Source organism: Microchirus variegatus (genome assembly GCF_963457635.1).
Source record: "Microchirus variegatus genome assembly, chromosome: 8".
NCBI lineage: Eukaryota > Metazoa > Chordata > Actinopteri > Pleuronectiformes > Soleidae > Microchirus > Microchirus variegatus.
In genome coordinates, this window is record NC_139809.1 from 18,994,439 (window position 1) to 19,018,747 (window position 24,309).

Here is a 24,309-nt window from a genome sequence, read left to right on the forward strand (position 1 = left end):
TCTCAGAAGTGCAGCTCCCCCCTCTGGAACGGTGGAAGCACTGCTACTCATTATCAAAACATTGTTTTAACAGTGTTTAAAAATTGTTTCTTCACGACTCCCAGGCACAGTCCCTTTTATGACTTTGACCCAGAGTCAGACCCAGAGTCAGAAGACACTGTCGCTTGTGAAACACCTTCACAACGGACGTTATTTTTCTTCTGCGGTTCAATGTACACACCCGGATGTGCCCGGACTAGTGCCCGGAGCAGGACAATCTGCTGTTCAGGAGAACCGGACTATTTTTTTCAGAGATCTCGCTGAGCCCGAGATTACAATAAAACACAGCGTTCTCAGCAGTGGCTGAACTGTTTGTTTTGAACCTTCAGGGCTTCTTAAACAAGGTAATGACGCAGATACACACTAAAAAACAGCGTTAATTGGAACTTCTGGTCTAGGTCCGCTTTAACAATATGAATGTAACAATAACCAATAAATGTTTAAATCCAGTCTGATGTTATAAACATGCTCCAAATGAACCTTGAAAATGAGGACAGAAGATTTGTCTGTGTTAACGGAGTTGTTTAGAGTTGTTTTGGCCACCATGTTGGATGTATACAAAAGCTGCTCGACATCATGTCATTTCAAACATGAATTAAAAGTGTCACATTTGGTTAAAGTTCTTAATCAAACCTACAGAAATCCAACTGAATTTCAATGTTGTGCCTTTTTTTTTTAGGGCCTGGCAGAGTATTGTGTGTGTGTGTGTGTGTGTGTGTGTGTGTGTGTGTGTGTGTGTGTGTGTGTGTGTGTGTGTGTGTGTGTGTGTGTGTGTGTGTGTGTGTGTGTGTGTGTGTGTGTGTGTGTGTGTGTGTGTGTGTGTGTGTGTGTGTGTGTGTGTGTGTGTGTGTGTGTGTGTGTGTGTGTGTGTGTGTTTCCTTCGATCAGATCTTTTCAGCTCAGCCTCTCTGAGTCGATGTGTTGGTGGGTTTGGTTTTTCAGAGCAGTCACACAGAGCCTCTATCAACACCCATTACTTCCAGCAGCCTCGTGTCATGTTGAAATGGTTTGAGATTGCTTTTCAATGTGTTGTTGCTCTTGGATGGCAGCCAGCTGTATTCAGTATCTTCACTACCTGTCGAGCCATTGGGAGTTGCACTGGAAACCTCTGTATTATATCAGCATTACTGATGCTGTGTCTCTGTAGGCCTGTTGAGTCGACCACACTCTGAAAATAGAAACCCTGTCAGCGTCTTCTGCTTTTCTTTTTTGTGTGTGTGTGTGTGTGTTTTTCCTCCACGTCTCTATTAACTCATCATTTTACCTTCTTAACCCACTAACAATCATGTTCTATTTTATGCCTTCCTCCCACTACAGGCCCTTGCATATTCTGGTGTGTAATGCAGCTGTGTGTACTCAACCCTGGAGCCTGACAGAGGACGGCCTGGAGTCCACCTTTCAGATCTGCCATCTGGGTCACTTCCTCCTCGTCCAGTGTCTGCAGGACGTGCTGCGACGCTCAGCTCCGGCCCGTGTTGTGGTGGTGTCCTCAGAGAATCACAGGTAAAGACAATGAGCTCACCAGGATTACGGTTTAATCCAGAATCTGGAGCAAGGTCCACATCACTCAAATTGAATAATATCTTCTTTGGACAAGGAACTTTTGTTGCTCAAAAACAAAGAAAAAAACAGACAAATGTCGATGGAAACATTTAGTCATTGGCAACAACAACAACAAGTTTTTAGATAGAAGACATATCATCCTAAATAATTCCTAATAAATATAGTAATTTTCCCCCAGTTTAGTACAACTGAAGTATACTTCAGGGCAGCCAGTGATCAAGTGGAAGGGAATTGGCCTTGTAACCAAAGGGGCACCGGTTTAAATCCCAGGACAGTACCCAAGATAACCAACCCCTGTTGCTCCTTGGGTGCAGATACAGCGCTAACTCTAATTCTCTACAGTCTTAGGCCACCAATAGATTTGTTGTTTTAGCAATGCTACAATGACCACACAGGATCATTATTTCTCGATCTCTTTATTGGAACACATCCAGAAAATACAGGAAACATGTATGCAGTTTTTAAACAACACATTTTTGAGAAAAAAAAAATACCGCTTCTACAGGTTAAAGTGTCAAGTATTTAGTGTGACCTACACTTACACTTGAACAATAGTGTGTGAGTCCAGGGCCCAGGCCTGGTTCACTGTAGAAACACTGGCTGACTACATGCTCCGTCAAGTCAGTCTTCATAATGTGTCAATGCCTGTTTCAGAAAACCTGAACTATCCCTGTTGAAAAAGGATTCAGCAAGTTTATTTGGCGACTCAAAATAAATCTGCCATGGTCCTGACCCAGTGTGTGGAAATGACAGTCTCTAATGGACCTCTCATCACATGTAAATGCTCCGTACAAGTTGCCAAATTGCAAATAATTACCCCTGAGAGAGTGCACTCAGAGTTAAATCATATTACAGTTACACTGATGGAGTTTAAGCCATAATATCCTGAAACCACGCTGTCCAATCGAACAACTCTTCAACTCCACTCATGCTGTTCTATCCGCTACACTGGCTAGTTTTCACTACAAACTGATAGATCAGACTTAATGTGTATTGTCAAACATGACAGCCTCACTCACTGAAAACTCATTTCACTCCACACGCTGTCGCTATAAATTAAACGTATCATCAACATGATGGATGGACTTATCAGCTAAAATTTACTTTGATCAAGTATCTGCTCCTTTCTGTGTGACCCTCTGACTCAGCCCCTTTCATCCCTTCTTTTCTTCTCGTTCACTTTTTTGTGTGAAACAATTCAGCTCCATATAGGCTTCTGTTTTTCCTGTCATACTGTAGACATGCACAGTGTCTTTCAGCCATGTGTTTCAGAGTCGGCGTGCCTGTGTGTGTGTGTGTGCGTGTGTGAGAGACATTGATCCTGGTTTCATTCAGTCAGACGGCCAAGCAGATTGATTGATTGGAGCGCTGCAGAGTGACCTGAGACAAGGAGAACATACGCAGAGTTATTCTAGCAGATCAAACAGCAGCACTATTACAGGGGCCCTCGTATGAGTTATGTTTTACGGACGGCCATGCATGAGAGGACGGGGCAGCGGCAGAGGGGATGCTTTCGATGCCCAGATTCACTTGGGGTCACACAGCTCTTACATGCAGTAAGAAAAGTGACAGGAAGAGGGAGACGGAAACCTTTATTGAAAGAAAGCAGGTCATGAGTGAGTATTGACAGAATTTGAGTGATGGGGGACTTGCCTTCACAGTAAGAACAGTGAGTTCACGCAAAAACTGTCAGGCAAAGGGTGCATGAGGGCTGTGACGATATGTGGAAAAAGCTTATCATAATATACTTTTTTCTATACACAATATAAATCAAATCAATATTTTTGTAAAGCTTAAAGGTAAACTTGGGTGATATGACTTATAAATAATCTCAATACTTATAGGCTATATCATAACTTTAAATAACAACAACCGGTGTGCAGCTTTATATCAAGGATATAAAGCTGCACACAGGTGTCAATACACTGTAAATACACTCTAAAATAAAATATCTCCTGTTTATGATCTTAAAATACCCTTCCTTTCAGATAATACCTGGTTTATTTACTGTTAAATGAAGGATATTTTTTTTATTTTTTTATACAATTTGCATATTCCATGCCATTTCTAATATTTGTTGTATTTCACAAGTGTATTATAATAAATATGATGATTACCAGGCCTTTAAAAATCTCATGTCACGATATAATATCCATTTATTCCCCATCCCTAGTGTGCACCAAAAAAAGTCATACTCAAATATTTGGCTTAATGCTGTCTTGTCCAAGGACACATCGGCCAGATTCGGCATGTGGACGAGAGGAGCCAGGAATCAAATCCACAATCTTCGATTTGAAAGATGACTCGCTCTACCACTGAGTTATCCTTCCTCTCAGTGGAAAATTCATGCACCTGTGGATTGAATTAAATACAATCCAAATACAAAGACATTGCATATGGTCATGTTGAGTTGGTTTTGGCCAGGCAGGGCCACCTTTGGCAGCTGTGTACTCAACCTTTCCTTCAGTCCTCTGCAAGCAGCAGTGGCTTTAACCCCTTCAAAGAGGGTTTAGGTTAGAGCAGGGAGAGTCGGTTACACACCGACACAGACTGGAAGCAGAGGAAACCGATACTATCTCATATTAAATCTTCCATTCTGTCCACCTCATTCCAGACCTATATTACATCTTTTTAAGTTTCCTCCTTTTGTGTTTTGTGCCATTTTCTCTTTCCGCTGATTTCCTCGTTTAGTCACTTAGCTTTCCCTCACAAGCTCGCATGACCCCTGACCTCGCAGCATATTATATTCCCTAAGCTCCTTGTCCGCTGGTAAAGTATTGACCTATAAGGGACAGAGGTGGGAGAGATGGACACACCGGTAATGGCTGGACACTTTATCAGTTTCCACCACAGGGGCTTAATGTGGAATCGGCTCAGAACAGGTTCACTTTATCCTAGAGTTACAGATCAGATCTGGTCAAACAAGGTGAGATAATATCCTTAATGAAATTACCTCTGATAGATGTAAGCTCAATATATTTACAGGCAGATATTTTCTTTCCAAAAAATGTATTTTGCAAGGTGATATGCTGTAGATCACCCAGAAGGGAATTTGGCTTGTTATTGAAGGGTTGCTGGTTTGAGTCCCAATCAGGTCAAGTCTTGCTGGTGTACCCTAGATCAATGTACTAATGGACCCAATCCCCATTGCCCATTGCTAATTGGACGCTCTAAATTGACCCCAGCCACAGGGTCTCGTTGTGCTGGTCCCAAGCCAGGATGTATGGGAGGGTTGTGTCAGGAAGGTGTAAAAATCTCTGCCAAATCAAATATGCAAATCACCCATTGTTGCAACCCCTAGAGAGGGAGAAGAAAGAAAAAGAAAATAAAGATCAACTCTGACTGTTATATCACTGTTAGGCCTCTTTCAAATGTAACTTCAGTCTAATGTGCGGAGATTACGAAGGGAAAAAAAAAACAGCCTTTTTGGTGCTCAGGCAATTGATTTATAATTTCCTACTTGCTAAAGTAGTTATGAAGTTTCAGCACATGAAATGAAAAGCCTGCAGATGTTGTAATTTAGCCAAGCAAGGATGTTGCGGAAGGCGACAGTAAACAAGAGGCAGCGAGCTTGTAAAATCACAACAAGGAAACCAGGTGACATTTTGATTGGTTGTTTTCTAATGAGTGGATTAATATGTAGGATGTGTTATGCCAGTTTGGAGCCTATCGTTCTCTCGCACACAGACTCACACACAGGGAGTGTCGCTTTTGCAGCCATGTATTTTAATAATATTGTGTGACTGCATAATAACATGATGACTAGTGTAATGTTTAAGGGGCCTTGTCAAACATCTGGAGTTTAACAGCTCTGTCGCAGGCAATTAAAGAACATCATGTCATGTCTTTGATTTGTATGCAGCCAGCAAAGCACATCTGTGCATGCACACACACACGCGCGCGCACACACACACACACACATACACACACACCCTCCGACTACTTTTGATCTGGACTTTGTTTCAGGTTCACAGACCTGTTCGACTCATGTGGAAAGATTGACCTGGCCCTGCTGTCTCCACCAAAGAAGGAATACTGGTCCATGGTGGCTTATAATCGGGCCAAACTCTGCAACATTCTCTTCAGCAATGAGCTCCACCGCCGCCTCTCGCCTCACGGTGTCACCTCCAATGCAGTGCATCCTGGGAACATGATTTACACCTCGATACACCGGAGCTGGTGGCTGATGACGTTTCTCTTCACGATGGCCAGACCTTTCACCAAGTCCATGGTAAGAGAAAACTACTGATATTACAGTCACCTGAAAGTCCACATTGCTCACATGATCACTGCATCTCATCACATTCTGGACACAGGACATTGGTGGCATAAGATTCTCTTACTGAACCATTTATATTATATATTTTTTTTTTTAGATCACATTTTTCTTTTGCTGATATTTGACACAGTGATTTTTAACTAAATATCGTACTGGCTCTTCCCTGGAGAAAACAAGTTGAGAAAGCATCATCCTGGAGCATGAAACATTTTATCCTGTTAAATCACCAGAAAGGATTGGTTAACATTTGGTAACTTCATTCCCTCATCATATTTATCCTACATGGAAAGCAGGTCAGTGAATTTACCACACTGTACAGTATAACAATCTTCTTTTTCCTGACTCTGTGTCCCTTACGCTGTCTATATATTTGTCTTGGCACGATCCTGGGAGAGTGGAGAGGAAAAGGACGAGTTGATCTGCTGAGTGCTGAGGTCTCAGGGAGAGAGTCTGGGTTTCACAGATAGAGAGATATTCTGTGGTTTGTTTTCCTCTTCCTCCTGTCACTGTTTATTTAACTCTGGGAGCACATTCCCCTATCCTTTCACCAGGGTAGGTGATATTCCAGATCCTGTGTACAGTGACTATTAGGTTACTGTAAATGCAGAGCACAAACTCAAGTCTCCTGTACTCGCTTGCTTTCTGTCAAATATGTTTTTACTATATACTCTGTTCTCATCAGGAAGGATCTATTACCAGTTATTTTCCGACATTATCTTCAGTCATTAGCAGGCCACATTGTGTGTAAAGACCTGTCTGACAACAGATATTCAGACCTTATGTCCTCTCAGGCTGTGTTTGAGAGAGACTTGGTTCACCATCTATCCTGAGAAGTTCAGGTCTGAATGCACCAATGGATCCTCAAAGCTCCCTCTCCCTCACACATGTGGCCACGTTTATGAACATGCATGAATGCAGTCGTTCCTCAGCTCTTCACCTCTGACCTGCTTCACTAATGGCTAAAAGCTTGATTCGTGTTACACCAGCGTAATACACACATGCACACAAAGACACTGACAGACAGACAGATGTGAGATCAGATCACATCTTATCACAGGAGATGCATCCAGGAAGCATTTTAACAGACATACGTAACATTGTCCAATTGTTATCTGACTTCTCAGGATGGATATTAATACCAGGTCTTAGTAGAGCTAAAGAGAAGAGTCCAGGTTATGTTAATCTAGATACAATAATAAAGAAATCTCTTAAACAGGGGAGCCCAAAGTGTTCCCTTGGAGGGAAGATGCAAGCAGGCACTGGGACCTTAAGGTCCTCAATGAAATATTCTTCTAGCTTTAACTTGACATGGTTCATTTCTGTCATTGAAAATAAGAGAAGGTTCATGCATGTGAAGGAGGACATGAGGACAGTTGGTGTCACAGAAGAGGACTAGATGGAGGCAGATGATCCGGTTTAAAAGAAGAATTTAGAGGAACATAAAACTTCCCTATGGCTCCTTTTGAAAATGAGTACGTTAATAGAAAAGACACAGTGTCATAACTTGTCAAAGCATCAAGCTCAATTCCAGGAACAAGATGAAACTCTGAAATCTTGTCTTGTGTTCATTAAGATCTTGGACACAAATATCCTCCATGTACAAACCCAAACAGATGATTAGACCTAAAAGATTGTGTCTTCTTTTGTATTGCATCCCGTGCTCTTTAAGACTTTTCAGTGGACAGCAGACCGCAACCCTTTAGGCTGCATGGCCTCTTAATGTATGCTATAGTTTGACTATTACATCTTTCCATTAGCTTCTTCTCATCGTTTATCAATTTAGTGTTTGCACTGAAGGGGAGACGTGATATGTTGAAAGGCAGCGTGGCGGAGTTTTAGGGAAGCGTTGTTCTGATCCATCATATTTGACAGACAGAAGGCCTCAGGCCGTCATTTGTCTCTCTTTCCTTTGACGTGAGGATGAGAGATGTGAGGATCTGCTCCTCAGCACCTTTCACAAAATGCCAAGCTGAACATTTGCTCAATCTGACTATTTCTGTCACAAAACACTGTTTTTGTCCCCTCGTCCCTCTTTATCTTCTCTAACATTTGTCTTAGTTTCTCATCACTTGCTGTCTTGTTTCCATCTTTAGTGTCATATTTAACTGGACCCAAATTTGTCAAACATTTTGTTTTGTTAATCAAATGATTTGGAAGTGTAGCCTGGAGTGGATGGAACTTCTGTATTCCTTGTGCGCGTCTAAGGAAATGGGGTGGTAACGTTTTGGATGTGAGCACACGGATGCAATTAGCAGAGCGCTTTCTCCTCCAGAATGGGGCAGTGGCTTTTCTGCTCTTGGTTAATTAAATGTAGTGTAGATGTTGGTAAATATTAAAGGACAAAGGTAGAGCGAGTAATTAAATTCTGGTGTGCTGACACAGCGATTAGCTAAAACTCATGTCTGATAAAAAAGGCCACACACAGACACACAGTTGTATACACAGACACACACAGACACACACACAGACACACCCTTAAGCTGAGAGCATTTGCGCTTATTTAAATCTGGGCTAGATAAGGCCCCTAAAAGTGTATCCTCTTTAAAATCCCACTCCTCACTCCTTCTGCCCCCACATTAAGGGCTTAATAAAACAGTGATATTATTTCAGTTATTGGTTGCAGGGATATGAAGATGGTATCGCTTTAATTGCTTGCATACGCTTGCGGGATCCGCGGAGATTGTTCTGGGATGCAAACATAAGCAGAATGTCGACTCCAAAAAAACAATCACATCGCTCCCGTGTGTGTTCTTGCGCAAATAACCATCCTCTCATTTAAAACACAGGTTTGATTTATAGGAGCACAGGTGGAGTGATATAGAGTTGGCCTACATGAGTAAATACACACACACACACACACACACACATTCACAACACGGAGAGTACTGAAACAACCTCGAGCTACATGGGGTCCTGAATTTTTAATTTGATTTTTGTAGAAAAGGCGTGGAAATGTGATGTCAGGCCGTGCAGTGCTGTTGCTGCCGTCCAGTCTAGTTCACGCCTTTCTCTCCTATTAATTATGCTTTATTCTCTCTTCTTTAATCAGCTGTAGTGGTGCTAAAAAAATAATTGTTTCCAAGTCGCATCACGATGTCGACATTCCGCATCGATCCAGTGAGAGCAAAATGATTCAGTTTTAATGATTTTTTTTGTTATATGGACAAAGCAACAAGAAATAGGAAAAATAGATAACGATTCATTTTGTAATCAATAAATTAGCGATAAATTACTTTATCATTGCAGCCCCAATCATGACGAGTGTTGAGACGATAATTTAAATCAAATCAAATCATGACAATTTGAAAAATTATATTTTTACTTGTTATATTTGGTATTCTTCACGTTGTGGATTTTTCTACACGGACAGACACTTCTCTATTAGAGAGGGTGCACGGCCTGCGCTGCTATTGATGTAAAGAGCTGATTCCATTTTGCTGAGTTGAGAAAGGCATCTATAAAGAGCCATGACATTTTAATCAGCCAAACTATCTCTCACTAACATCGTGTTCGCCTCCCCGCGCCTTGATCTACTTATCAGAGATTGTGCGACCAGGCCTGTAACTCCTGTTTCTTTAATTCAGCGTGTTTAGAGTGGGAGTTTTCCCTGTGTCCTTTGGTGTGATTATCAGTGTTAAATGATCTGGCCTGCAGTGGTGTGTGTGTGTGTGTGCGTGTTTGTGCGTGTGTGTGTGTGAGAGAGAAACTAAGAGAGAGCAAATAGCAGAAGACAGCTGTTATCATATGTCTGCAATTTAGCTGCAGCAATTTAATGCTGAAAATGTGATTGACACAGATTCAGATTGATTTATTTGATCTTTGATGCTGAGATTTTCAGGCTGTTCCACATCATATGTATAAGTATATGGTGTAAAAGTTAAAACTTGATATACTTTGGACCAAAACTCAGGGTGGACAAAAGCATATCATTTCAGTTCTCAGTTGTGCTGTAACCTTTGTGAAGATGTCGTCGTCTTGTCACGCTGTAAACGCTGTAACGCTGACCCTGTGACATTTTGTTGACTGACTCATGGCTCCCTTAAGATCAGTGTACCCTCAGGCTCCCAACAGCTGGGCTCAGCCTATACTCATCACATCTATACCTTAACTATAGGCACAGACAGTGCTGAGCTGCCTGGAGATCAGTGTGGGCAGTGGCTCAGTACCTCATCATCCACTATAATGGATGGAGAGAGAGAGGGGAGGAGGAGGGGGAAGTGTTATGGGCACAGGCCTCAGAGACTCTTTTGGTCCAATCAGACACTTCAGTCCACCCCGGGGACCAGTTTCATCAGCGTTCTTGCCTCGTCCCTTGCTTCTTAGTGTTTCAGCATGATTATTTTACCCAGGATCCTGCCTCGGGCACCAGGCCACCTTTTTACATATGCACAGGCTGAACTTTTGACCAGGCGCCACCAGTCAGGGCCGCATGAGAGGGAACGGTTGTTCATTCAGGAGTGGTGGGACTGCTCGCTCCCCCTCTACTGAGCCTCGCCTGCTGTGACCAGGAGCTCTCTCCTGGCTGTGAACCCCTCAGGGACACATCCTGACATGAAGACATCAACATTACCATATAACAGACACGCAGCAGGGTGGTTGCTACAGGAGTCTTGATACCACTTTTTAGTGTCTTGTACCAATACTGACATTACAACCTCCAATACAGATATTATTATTATTTTTTTCTACACATGTGCTTTCAGTCTTTTTGTAGACAGAAAGCAACATGCACTCAAGCAAACTCGAGAAACATTTCCCACATCTAAAGCTTAAAAGTATTCATAGTAATTGTGTATGCACAATGCAGAAAAATCATATTCATCTAAGGGGTCAACTTATATTGGTTTTTCTGGGCCAATATCGATACCGATAATTGCATTTACAGCTTTCACAGTCAAAAATAAAGTGAAAATTACATTTTTAAATTTAAAATATGAAATTTATACAAACAAATTAATGATGCATAAACTCCTCCAGGTCTCACACTGCCCTCTTATGAGCCGAGTGCAAGAAATAACATCTCAGCCTTTTATTCTTTGTCCTCTTTTCCTCTTGTTTGTGTGGTTATATACTGTATATATGGATGGTAAATGGATGGCTGCTAATCTGTTAACATCCATACTTATATTGTTGTTGACAGCAAAGGCTCAGTGGAAGAGACAGTTTATATATGTACTGTGCAGAAGTCTTAGGCCACCATTAGGTTTGTTGTTTTAGCTGCTGCTATAACGATAATAAAGGATAATTATTTCTATTTCACTTTACTGGGACACATCCAGAAAATATGCAGTTTTTGTTGTTTAAAAAAACAACAAAAACAAACATCCTATATATATGTATATATAAATATATCTGCAGTATATAGTATATATATATATTGTTTCTTAGCCCTGTCCTAATTCCAATCCAGGGATTTTGACCGCTGTCGGACACATATTGACACTGAGTATCATATCGGCTCGTCCCTATTGGTTGGTACTGTATTAGAACACAACATCCACTGCTCCCTCTGTCTTTTTTTTTTATCAGCTTCTAAGCCGCAGACAGACGGACAGACGTAAGGTCAGATGCTCTGCTATCTGCTATCTGGTGTAGCACACTGTTGCAAGTGGCTGTGCTGCACACCCAGACAACCTGTGCTTACGCGCGAGTGTTGTGTACGTGGTGCTCGACCATGTGGAAAAAAAAGAGGAGCAGAGGTCCCAGTCTCCCTGCCAACCCCCACCCCCTGCGTCTCCTCTGTGAGGTTAGATGAGCTGCCAGGCCCTTGTAATAGAGTCTTCTTGGATGATTAGGAGCTACACATGGTTGGGTGGTTGGGTGGGGAGGTGGGAGGAGGGGGGGGTCTGGGGGTGGGGTGGGTCAGCTGTGTAGGTTTCTTCCTCAGTGGTGTAGACAGAATATTACAGCAGATATGAGGTTAACATACTCAAAGTGAACCTGTGACGAGGCACCGATTTCATCAAGAGGCCGTGATGCTCATTTTTCAATGGTTGTGAAATTCCTGCCAGACATCCAGGCATTCCCTGCTGAGAGAGAGAGAGAGAGAGACAGAGGGAGAGAGAGAGTCAGTGAGTGAGAGAGATGTGTTGGTGCGGGGATGGATAAAACCATACAATCCCATTTGGCTGTATTGACGTGTGTTCCTGCCCAATTCTGTTACTGGGATTATTGTCCACAGAGATACCATTTCATTAAAACACACACACACACATGCACACACGCACGCACACACACACACACGCACGCACACACACATACACACACACGCTCAGTGTGGGATGGCCCGAGGCCTGGTGATGCGGTCCATTGCGCAGGGAAACTGTGTAAATGGTTTATTGTGGATGAGTTGATGTGATGGAGAGCGTGTCTGGATCAATAAAGAACCAATCAAATGCTGACAGTCTGCTACTGTATGCAGTCAGTCATTCACCACTATACAACAGGCACGAGTGGAGGAAGGAGGAAAGTAATTTTTAAGGATCAGACATGTTGGAAATGGCTGTTTAATGCCACACGATACTCCTCTTGTTGATAGTATTCCTTATATAATTCATATTAGTTTTGCCCTTAACTCTTTGTAAGATACCCATGCTTCTCATAGACTGATATTTGTTGGTGAAGATAGGCCTTAAACCATATCCACCACTTCCAGACACCTCAGGGAAGCCATTAGGACGTCTCCCAAGCCAAGGATGTCTGAGTCTGGGCTCAGTCTGAGTTGGTGCTAGGCTAAATTACCCCAGAGCCACAGGTCAAAGTCAGCTACACCCTCATTGCCAAGGGATTCTGTCTCTAATAGAAGGGATCAGAACAGGCCAAAATACCAGAAACTGACCTGGCCAGAGAGACACATCCTTGCTCACTCACTTCTCTCCAACATCGTCTCATTCACTCTGTTACATTTAGAACTTTTAGAGCTTTTATTCCTTTGACCTCACTGAGGAGAAGACATGGCCTATCAACCCTTCCACAACAGTCCACTTCTACTGCCACTCACACACACACACACGCACACCCTCCCTCTCTTTGTTGTGACACGGAGCTGATGGACTATTTTTCAAATTGATTTCAAAAATGTACATAAGCAGCCGATCCCCTAGCCCAGATTACCTATTGATTTTTAATATGAAAAGCTCATTATATAAGCAGGAACTGCAACACAAAAAGCTAGCCAACCTTTGCATAAATCCTTTAATTGAATTTCCAGAGCCTGTGGTTCTACATTTTTTAATTAAATCCATTTCTTTTTTAAGGGTTGCTGTGTAATTTGCATGCTGTGAAGTGGGTGCTGTCCCAGATAAAGTGCCATTGATCCTTATTAAGGCTCACCTCTGGGCTCGCTGAAAACCAACCGCAGAAATTAAATGTGCTCATGGTGCATACACTTATTGCCCGCATGATAGGATTAGAGGCATTGGGTGAGAGAGGGAGTGAGATAGAGATGGAGGGAGAAGGAGTGATGGGGTAAGAGGTGTGGAGAGAAAAGGAAGGAGAGAGGGAGCGTGGGTTATTATTAATAGTTGTTCATATTAATGTAATATTTCACCTTTCCTGCTTGGGAGTGAAACTGTGAAGTGCTTGTTTATACATCCAGCCTCGTCTGAGTGTTGTTTGGGTTTCTAATCAGACACGCTGGTGTTGATTGGTCTGTCGGGGTGGGGGGGGGGGGCTCTGTCGCCATGATTTCACAGTTTAAATAGTCAAATCTGTTAGCACACTGACAAGTGAGGCTGCATGTTTTCCACATTCTAAGGACTTTTTTCTTTTTTTGTGTGTAAATCACTCCTCTCATATCTTTCATCGATCCTTACGAGGTCATGTTCTGCAATCTTTCTAAGTAGATGACATTTAACTACCTATTCAGAGATTAAATGATACTTAATTCTCTTGTCCCTATTTAGCAGCAGGTTACTGTGTGTGTGTTCATGTGAAGGTGTAGGTGTGTTGTGTGAGTTTTTTCTTTTTTTTATTGCCGCTCCATGGTAGCTGGTAAATCAGGCCTCTCCTTCCTTGTCTTCCTGTGTGGTTATATGCAGACAGCAGAGTAAATCAATAGGGATTAACCTGTGACCTGAACCACATACTTATAGCCCAGTCCTCACTGCTCACACATCTCTCATCAGTTTCACTTAAACACTGCACCTCACTCAATAAGGCACCACACACTAATTCATTTCAAAGATGGAGAGGCCCCATCACAGACCTCTCGTACCGCACACACACACACTCACGCATGCACGCACACACACACACACACACACACACACACACACACACACACACACACACACACACACACCAGACGTTCTGGTTTTAGTTTATTTGGTTAATAAATAAAGCAAATGTTTTGTTTTAAAATGATCCAACAAATACAAAAAAAAAATCTGGCAAATCTGGGTTGCTTTTATCGAAGAATAAGAAAAAGCAAATACTTTGATATTGATTTTCACACTGATCTATTTAATTTAGTTCAAACTGCTATTCCATTTGTTGACATATGAGTGAATTCCAAACTGGCTTTTGTGTTTTGACTCCCTGAGTATGGTTGTTTGTCTCTTTGGTCTTCTTTAGACTGCCACCCAAATCGGATTTGTAAGCATATCCTTCCTGACCAACTGTTCACATTATATATTGTAAGTGAGTAAGTCTAGTCTAGTCATAGATTTCTATAGTTACAGTCCATGCCCCGGATATACAAGCAGTCTAAACAAACTAAACCGAAATCTGTGCCGGTTTCTGTCCCAAATTGTTCAGTGGAGCCACAGCCCAAACTTCCACCTCTCTCTGGATCTATGTTGTTGTTGTCGTTTGTGCTATGAGTGACGCAGAAGACACTATCTGAGAGACTGAGATGTTCAGATTGTAAAAATCAGAATCAGAATCACATACTCCGTATATGGATAAAATCAGATCTCATGTGTTTCTGCATCAAGAATTACTGAAGGAGAAGACAAGACAACAATGAACGAGAAAACAGTCTCGTCTGTTGGTTAATGCAGGACAAATTCTGTTTCCTCCACATCAGAGCAAAAAAACATGGATCTGCATCAAATCCTACGGTTTTATGTGAACATACGACACGTGTGTATGCTGCAACAATGGGCTCGGACATTTCTATCGTTCTACAGGCGTGTAACTTGTGTTTACCCACAATGCCTTGTGTCCGCTTCCTGCATTTGACCTATGCAAGACCTATGTTTTAGGCGGAGCAGAGTGTGCTTCTTTGGTGGGGATCAGAGTTTGTTGCGCGTTCACTCCTCCCCAAACGAAACAGACTTTCCGAGCAAACAAGCTAGGATTTGAATTAGAAGGGCTGGTGTGAATATGACATGAAGCTGTCAAAACATCAAGATAGAATCAATCTGGATATATTTTAAAATCCAATCTGGGCTGCAGTCCAAACAAGGCTTACATTTTGGACTGGTGACCTGCCCATGATCTACCATACCTTTCACTTTCAGATTCAACAATGGCTGGATGCATTCCAAATTGTCCAAGTTGTCATTCTGTGGACTTCCCTCTACCTGAGAAGATTACAGCCCTGTATTGCTCACAGAGCTGAGAAGCTGTGTAACCTTGGAAACTTCACCAGATAGATTCCGTTTTCTAAAGTCTAACTGCCAGAAACTTCAAGAGTTCAGTGAGAAAATGTTTAGTTATCATGCGAGTGAACTTGAAAATGACTGAGGAGGAAATTTCAGCTCAGTTTCCGATACTTCTCTCCACACACGCACACACATATGCACACACACGCACACCCCCCCCCCCCCCCCCCATGCACTTGTATTCTCTCCCTTTCCTTGTGTTCTTCTTGAAATATTGACACTGGCTGACTGATTGGTGTGATGTCTCTCTCTGTCTTTTGTGTACTTGTCCATGTGTGTGTATGTGTGTGTGTGTGTTGAGCGGTGCAGTGTCAGCAGTATGTCCTGCGAGTATTGACCCAGGCCTGTCCTCTACTCTGACTGGCTCTTGTCTCTTGTCCCTAACTTGTCATCTCTCTCTCTCTCTCTCTCTCTCTGTCTCTCTCTCTCTCTCTCTCTCTCTCTCTCTCTCTCTCTCTCTCTCTCTCTCTCTCTCTCTCTCTCTCTCTCTCTCTCTCTCTCTCTCTCTCACTCTCTCTCTCTCTCTCTCTCTCTCTCTCTCTCTCTCTCTCTCTCTTCCCCTCTCTCTCTGATCAATCTTTTGCCACCCTTTAATACCCTTAAACACCTCAAGAGATCCCTTCTTCTAATTCTGTTGGCTTTAATGATTTCATTCCAGTGTTACATTTGTGTGATGCATTCCGCATTCTGCATCACATACTTTGCATTAAACCACATTCATCTCATCTTATTAGGGGTTAGATTAGCCAATGACCCCAGTAATGCACAAAGTAGTACCTGAGAGCTGAGCAATGGGGGGGAGGACTACCATAAATACTGTATGAAGGAGGCCACATCTTCTTCCTTTGAGTCTACAAACAATCTGATGATCCATTTCACTTTCCTTTGTAATCTAGATTAATTTTTCAAATTTCAAATTTTGCATCAGGAAGGAAACCCATTACTTACATCACTTTCTCTTTCATTCTGTCTTTCAGTGCATCTCTTTTCTCTCTTTTCTTTCTTTCTTTCTTTCTCTGTTGGCCATGGAAACACACAGCATATCTACTCATTGAGGTGTGTTAGGGTGCCGGCCAGAAACAAAAGGCTTTGATTTCCCTCATTTCATTTCATAATCTAATCAATCAGACTAAAACAGCTTGGTTCCTTTTCTGTCCTCCCCTAACCAACCATCCATACATATTTACACACACACACACACACACACACACACACACACACACACACACACACACACACACACACACACACACACACACACACACACACACACACACACACACACACACACACACACACACACACACACACACACACTTACGCTTATACACATGCAGCACCTCCTGAATGAATGTGCAGCGAGTCATTCCAATAGTGGCGACCCCCCTTGGGGTTAGACCACTCTGTGTGTTATTGATTGCATTGCTGTTGCATGTTGTGCTCAATCATGTGTTCCATGCATCTAGCGCTGTCCTCTCCCACCTGGCCCATTAGATTAGGCTAATGCATTCAACCATTGATTAGTCATTACACTCAGACCTGATCAGCCAATCGCCTACCTGGTTTGATTCTACTTGACCCGTGAACCCTGGCTCAGGTGTCATCTCGCCAGGCTCTAACATTAAAAACACACATGCAACTCACAGCTCCATGTATTATGTTTGGGCTCAGCCAGGTTCATTTCCTTGTTGATATTCGATACTGATAGTGTTTTCTGCGCATTATTTTTTTTCTAATCACATGCAACAGAGAGCTATAGATTGTAGCATCAAGCATAGAAATGTTGTACCTGCCATGGATCTCAAAACTGACCCTGAATGAGCCTGTTGATCGGAGCTCATTTAAGAAGTCCCTGTGCAAACATTATGTGCATGATGTCTTCATCTCTTTTTCCACTCACTCTGCCCCCATGGCCAGCTTTCATAAGCCTGCACACTGTGATGGGCCTTTCATAATACACAGATGCCTCAGGAAAATATGCTGCCTCTTCTGGCCTCACAAGATCTCAAATGCAGAACTGTACTTTGATGAAGAAGCTTCAGAGTTAAAGGCTCAATCCTATTTCACCCTCTTGGCCCCTCAACTTAGAACTACACCTATCATTTTGGAGCATCACACCAAGAAGGTTGCTGGTTTGAATTCCGGTCCAGTTTTTTCTGTGTGGAGTTTGTGGTGTGTGCATAGTTTTTCTCCAGTTTCCTCCCACATGTCCAAAAACCTGCAGAAGTTAACTGAGTACTCTAAATTGACCAAAGTGTGAGTTCATATCTATAGGTAGGCTCTGCAATGGACTGGTGACCTGTCCAGGGTGTTCTCCACCTTTTGCTCTATGTCAGCTGAGCATGGCACAAGCAGCCATGTGTAAAGCAGTAGAGCAGGCGTGTTCAAAACCCAGCCTGCAGGCCAATCACAACCCACAGTCAGATTGTACGGCCCCACATCTTCCAGAGTCCAAGGTTTGAAACCTAGCTGTGACAGACAGATATCTTTGTTATCGGAATGTTTTCATTTGTTCATTCCTGCGTGGCTTAGATTTGTAACTTTAACTGTTAAAAAAAAGGAAATCACAATAGATGGATTCATGGCACCACAACAGCTTTCATTTCATAGTTGTATTCACATCTGAACGTCTAAATTAAATGAAGGACTGAAGGAAAAAGGGGGGAAAGATTGATATGTCTGAGCTCTTTGATGTGAGTCCTCATTTGTTTGTTGGTCATTTCCATGTATCTGCTTGTCTTCTGGTTTGCTGGAGCTAAACAGATCCTTTTTTTTCTCTCAGAACAAAACCAGGTGCATACATTACCACAGTGCACCTTGGCTGCTGCTGACAGTTCAGACGGTTCAGAATTGCTTGCGTTACCCCTTTAGTTGCAGTTGGAGGCAGTTAATCAGATTTCATGTTGCTCCCACTGGACCCACAAAAGGCTTTATCTAACTTTGCTCATGTTTTAGTCTCCAGCTTCATTATGTATTCCAATCATTCAATTATATATACATATGTCCCTCTGTGTGTGTGTGTGTGTGTGTGTGTGCTTTTTATGCTTAGATAACACTGCATGGTTTGGTCAAACAGGACCACTGATGGAGTAATTCACGCAGATTAAGTAACCTTGACATTGATGCTTAAGAAATAATACGTCTTACTGTCCGTCCACTCCTTATTTTCTCTTCTCCTTCTTTCCTCCCTGTCCCCACAGTATTGAATTGGTCTGTGAGGAATAGCTGTTTTAGGGACAGGCTCATTGATAAGTGTGTGTGTGTGTGTGAGAAGCACAGAGCTGAGTGATTGGAGATAGATATCCGTATTGGATATGAGCTGGCTACTCCGTGGCTCTGCATTAAATTTGTATTGAATTGGAAATTAATGATTGGATAATTTTATTGATGTTTCTTGTATTGAACATATAAACAAAATGTTCTTTTGAAGCATTGTGGCAGTGGAGTGCCCCGCGGGGGAGGGAGTGGTCCCAGTTGTGCTTAAGAAAGAATAAGTCCATGTTAAGTCCATAGTGTATTGAAAAAAAGGGGAGCGATCAGATCGATGGGGACTTGGCGCTTGAGACACACTTTAATTGTATTATTTTCTTTCAGACTTCTGCCCTCCCATATCCATCTCAACACAGCAGTGACAGATTTGATATGTATTGCCGACAGGAAGACAGATTTGAATTTATTGAACAGCTTCAAAAAGGAATTTGTTTCGCTTTTATTACGAGACCCATGTGAACCATAAGGGGTTGTAGTTTTAGTGTAGTGTTTCACAAAGGGCTTTTTCCCCCCTTGTCTTTTTCTGTGCGTGTAAAATCAACAGCTCACTGCTGCTGCTACTCACATGTCTTCAAAATCAAACGTGCAACTTTCTCAAAGAGGAGACGGACTGTTTCTCGTAGTGTGATTTGGATGGGAGCAGATCAAAGAGATGAGTGAAGGAAACTTGTTTAATTAAAATGAAGCGATGAAGAGGGGATGTTCTTTGATGCGTGTTCCAGATGCAGCGTTCTATGTTATGAAGTTATTACACAGGATTTTTGTTTAAGAGGTTCCAGGAGAGGGTGGGACAGTAGGAGGTGTTGCAGACGCAGGGAAGGGGAGAAGGAAGGAGTGAACTTGATGAAGTTTCTGATTATCCCACCTCCTCTGGCACAGGGAAGAATTACTGAATGCCATTTGGGTCAGTGCTCTTTATGGAACTACATTTATGAAATACATCTCTCCCCCTCTTTCTTTCCCTCTCATCCCTCTCTGTATCTCCCTTCCTCCTTCCCTCTCCTCTAATTGGAGATGCAATAAAGGTGTGTGGGGTCAGTGCTTCTTCAAGGTGAGGCCACGTGAGTGTCTCACTCTAATGTTTTCCTCCAGACACACGTGCAAACCCTCGCCGTCGTTCCCACAGCTCTCAAAATCTCACATTTTTGGTCTCACTCATGGAGGGGGGGGGGGCGGTCTAAAATCTTCAGCTGCACCTCAAACTCATTCGAGAACTTTGTTTGGATAATGTATGGCTCCATCAGTCTGTAGCTCCATGCTTCCTGCCCCAGACTCGTCTCCCGACTCAGCTCCGTGTCCTTGTGCCAGCCTGTTAAAGCCAGAGGGCACGCTGTGGGTGAATCAGACACCGAGCTCTGCCAACACACCCAGTGGGAGAGGCCCTGCCAAAGGTGCCAAAGCCTAGAGAGAACGAGAGTGTGAGAGACGGAAGGGAAGAAAGGGAGGATATTGGAGGTGAAGAAGTGAATGAAAGAAAATGAATAAAAGGAAACTCAAAACACAGAGAAAACTCAGAGTTTTGTTGTGAAGCTCGGATGAGAATTAAAGGTGTGTATTGAAACAAAAAGAGAGAGAATTATCTTTTTTCAACACTCGGGGTGGGGGGGGTTGGTGTCATCTACAAGTTCACAATGAGGTAGGAGCTCTTTTGTCTGATGAGCATTCTTACCAGTACCATTATGAACCAGTAGGGGTCATTATAGTTCAACTGACTGAGCGGGGAGCGAGGGAGCCGATCAGTGACAGTTGAAGCTGCGGGACAGAAACCCACGGTTCATTTGCTCTTGAGTCACAACTCTGTTATCGCTGGGTTTTTCTCTCTCCCCCTTCTGTTAGATCATAGTAGGATGCGTTTAATTGCTGGTGACCTCTACATGAAGCTTTGGATCATTTATGTACAGTCCAACAGTCAGTGAAAGCAACACCTAATGAGTCTTTGATTCAAATAATGCTCATGTAATGTAAACTTATAAGGTTTAATAAGGTTTTTTACTTGTGAATGAACATCACTCACATCTGCCAGTTGAACCATTGCTTAAGTAGCATTTGTGTTTGTTATTTAATGTCCAGGATGAAAAAAGGCCATTGCAAAGTCTTTGCCTCCAGGTATCAACACCGTCGTTGAGGGTATAACTGCAGACGACGTCCTCTTAAAACACTTTTCTGAATAATAAAGCTTTAGTCATTGACAAAAATGTGATTCTTTTATTCATATTTTATAAAAAATGTGTAATTGTGAGTGGAACCTGAAAGATTTTGTTGAATCTCAGCTCTATGCTTTGAAAACTCTTGCTCTCTACCCTTAATTTGTTTATATAAATTAAGCATGCCACCACTGCCATTGACCTCCAGTAGATGAATATTAGATGAAGCAGCAGCCAATATGTGAATAGCTGAGTTCAGGACAGCAACGATTTTAATGGCAGCGAGCAGCCATTAACAGTATATCTGAAAATAGACAGAGGATTTTCCATAGATCATTAATGACGGGAAATCTATCCCTCTTTCTCTCCTTCCATCCTTCAATATTCATCTCTTTTCTCCTCTTATTCTATGTATTTCAGTGACGTCTACTTTTTTTTCTTTTTTAAATTTGTGCTCACTTTATTTCACTGCTGGTTCCCACACATGTTCTTTCAGAGAAACGAGGCCTCTATTAAAACCCACCAGATATTTGAATAGAGCCCACTAATGTCTGTTTAGTATATAATCCACGTACCCTCCTCCCATATTCCTTGTTATTCTAGTTTAGTGCTGTAATCAAGCAGGGCTTGCCAATAAAGTTTATTGTACGGAGCTAAGTGTCAATATCACACACACACCCAGGGCAGAGAGGTCCCTTTAATTAGAATAGGAGAGACAGGAAGCGGTGTGAGTGTCGCTGAATACCTGCATGCGTGTTTCTGCATGTCTTTATACCGCATGTACGTTTGGATTTCTTTATTTTAACTATAATTGAATGTAAATTCCTCAGACTCTGAGTAAACCGCAGCCGTATAAGACTGACGTTGTGTGCATTAAAAAATAAAACGCATAAACGTGACCACAACATCAAAAATTTCACTGCTTTTATGAACAAATCAATTCAAGCTTTACATGACTATCGAGTCTGGCTGTTTTGAATCTATGTTGACACTGAACAAACAATAATCCCTGCTATATGAAGTATTGATTAGACCCACTCCTTTGTGTGCCTTTATTAAAGGTACAATTGTAAAGGTCTTTATGATGATGGTATAACTTGATGGGGGAGAAAACTTTCACTGCAAAAAAACACAAGCAGATGATCCACAGTCACTGGCCATTATTTACCCATGTTCTTCTTAGTCTCTGGAATATTGCTGTGAAAAATGTTGACGTCTCCAGCCGCTGTTTAATTCAATGTTTTTGTTATTATTCAGAAGTACAGGCCAGTTTTCATTTCTCTCTCTGACTCTATCTCTCTCTCTCTCTCTCTCTCTCTCTCTCCCCACTCTTATCCATTTTCCTATTAGGCCACTTACAAACAGCCTGGTTAATATGTAGAATCAAATTACTGATATGAATTCTTTGATAAAAGACTATTTTAGCGAGGGGCAAAATTGAAAACACCTCCCACTCCTAAACATGAAGTCCCGCGGTGGTGAAGGGCGGGCTCGCGGCCTCAATCAAACAGTAAAACACAAAAACCATTTCCCATTACAATGCAAAGAGATTAAAGACAGATTAAAACGCAGTGTATGGGGGGAAAAAAAAGAGCCGGGGCCTCTGCTGCCAACCACTGAGCTCTGCTGTGTTCTCTGACGGGGAGAGGAGAAAAAAAAAGGGAAGAAAGGAGAGGAAAGAAGGGAAGAGAGAGGGGTAACTGCACGGAGCGGTGAGGGACAGCAGATGGAGGAGTAATTTGCGTGGGATGTGGTAGATGGGGGAAACATGGCCGTGTGTCAGCGCTGAGCGATGCCTCCCGTTCTGAAAGAAATCAATTTAGGGTGGGACGGGGACGCTGTGCATACAATAATTGAATATTACTGCTTACTATCTCCTTCACATGCAACTGCTCTGCTCTGCACTGTGAACTGTATATATGCAGGAGTGAATCAGGCGGCAGAGCGGCAGATAGGGCAAAAATATTCAAGAGGTTCAAGTACTGTACAGATAATAAGTTGATTCTCCAAATAATCACTTGGAGTTGGTACATGATTGAGAGGAGGATTTGTGTGTGTGTGTGTGTGTGTGTGTTTTCAGATTCTCTACATGCTTATGGCTCAACAATGTGGGTTAAGTATCTACTTGCTATTTTTCTGACAGGCATCGCAATTTGATTCGTGATATGATTCAGCGTCAGTTCAATATTCACTGTGTAAGAGATTTAAAAAGTGATGGAGCATTACTCTGTGACACTGTCAAAACAATAAAGGACAAGTCTGTAGGTTTATGTGACACCTAGGGGTGAAGCATCTAAATCACATGGCAGACACCACTGAAAAAGAAGGTAACAAATAAATACAAATATTCTTCATCGATCGCTCTAAATTCTACAAATGCTAAAGTTGATCAGTTGTTTTCAATTATTATATTTCTTAATTTGCTTAGAAATACCAAAAATACCATACATTAATTGCAGACTTTGCAAATTGCTAACCGTGCTGTTTGAAATTGCACTTTTAATTTGTCTTCTCTCTGGCCGTGGATCCATCTGTCTGTACTGTCTGTCCTGTCTGTCCTGTCCTGTCTTGTCTGTGTGGATCTGGACCCTGACCTGTCAGATCTGTCAGTCGTGTCTGGGTCACATGGCGTGATCAATAATCACAACTGTTAATCAATCAGCTTTTAAATAAGCATCGACCCTGCTTACAAGGTTAGCCCTTGTTTATTGGTTTACATTAAGCTAAGTAACACGATCAACCGGTCATAAGAGCAGATATGTCTTCAGACGATGCAAAAACACACACATGCAGTCAGAGTACTTTTTGTGTAAGTGTGCCAGCACTGGACCAGTCTGCTCTGGGAGTGTTTTTAGTGGAATGTGATTTTCTAGTTTGCATAATTTGTTTTTCCACATTATAATCACTGTCTACTAAATTGCACTGTTTGATATATTGATTTGGTTAAAAGCTCTGCAGAGGATCAGTTTGGCATCAAACGTGTTTGCAGAGAAGCCACTTGTGCTCTCTTTTTAAAACTTTTTTTTTTTTTTTTAAACAGCTTTCTGATATGCTGCTATGTTTTTGCTTTTCTTTTTTCTACTTCCTCTGTTTGATTAAGTAAAATAGTTGATATGTAATTAATTATACACAAATTTGCTTAAATCAAACAAAAGTTTACTGAGTAACACTGATGATCTATCTCCACAACCAAAAACAACATTTTGTGTATATAATGTATTGGCTGGACATTAAAGGTAGATTTTGCACAATTTATCAACATATATTAGTGAAGTTACGTGTTGCAGCTGAATATCCCTCACCTTGTCCTTCCCTAAGTGCGTTGGAGAACCTATGCAGCCTTCACTTAGTATGAAAACTCAAAATATGTTTAGTTTGGTCATTGTGGGCTACAAAAACATGGTTG

General features: G+C 42.0%; 1 protein-coding gene across 1 annotated transcript in view; it reads left to right on the plus strand.

Moving 5' to 3' along the window:
* wwox (WW domain containing oxidoreductase) overlaps nucleotides 1–24,309 on the plus strand; it is a gene marked incomplete at its 3' end in the record, with an annotated part of 195,891 nt that overhangs the window by 70,270 nt on the left and 101,312 nt on the right. Inside the window, exons 7-8 of the mRNA XM_083893489.1 lie at nucleotides 1,357–1,542; nucleotides 5,569–5,833. Of these exons, the coding sequence (XP_083749615.1) occupies nucleotides 1,357–1,542; nucleotides 5,569–5,833 (451 nt within the window). The remainder of the gene's footprint in view (nucleotides 1–1,356; nucleotides 1,543–5,568; nucleotides 5,834–24,309) is intronic.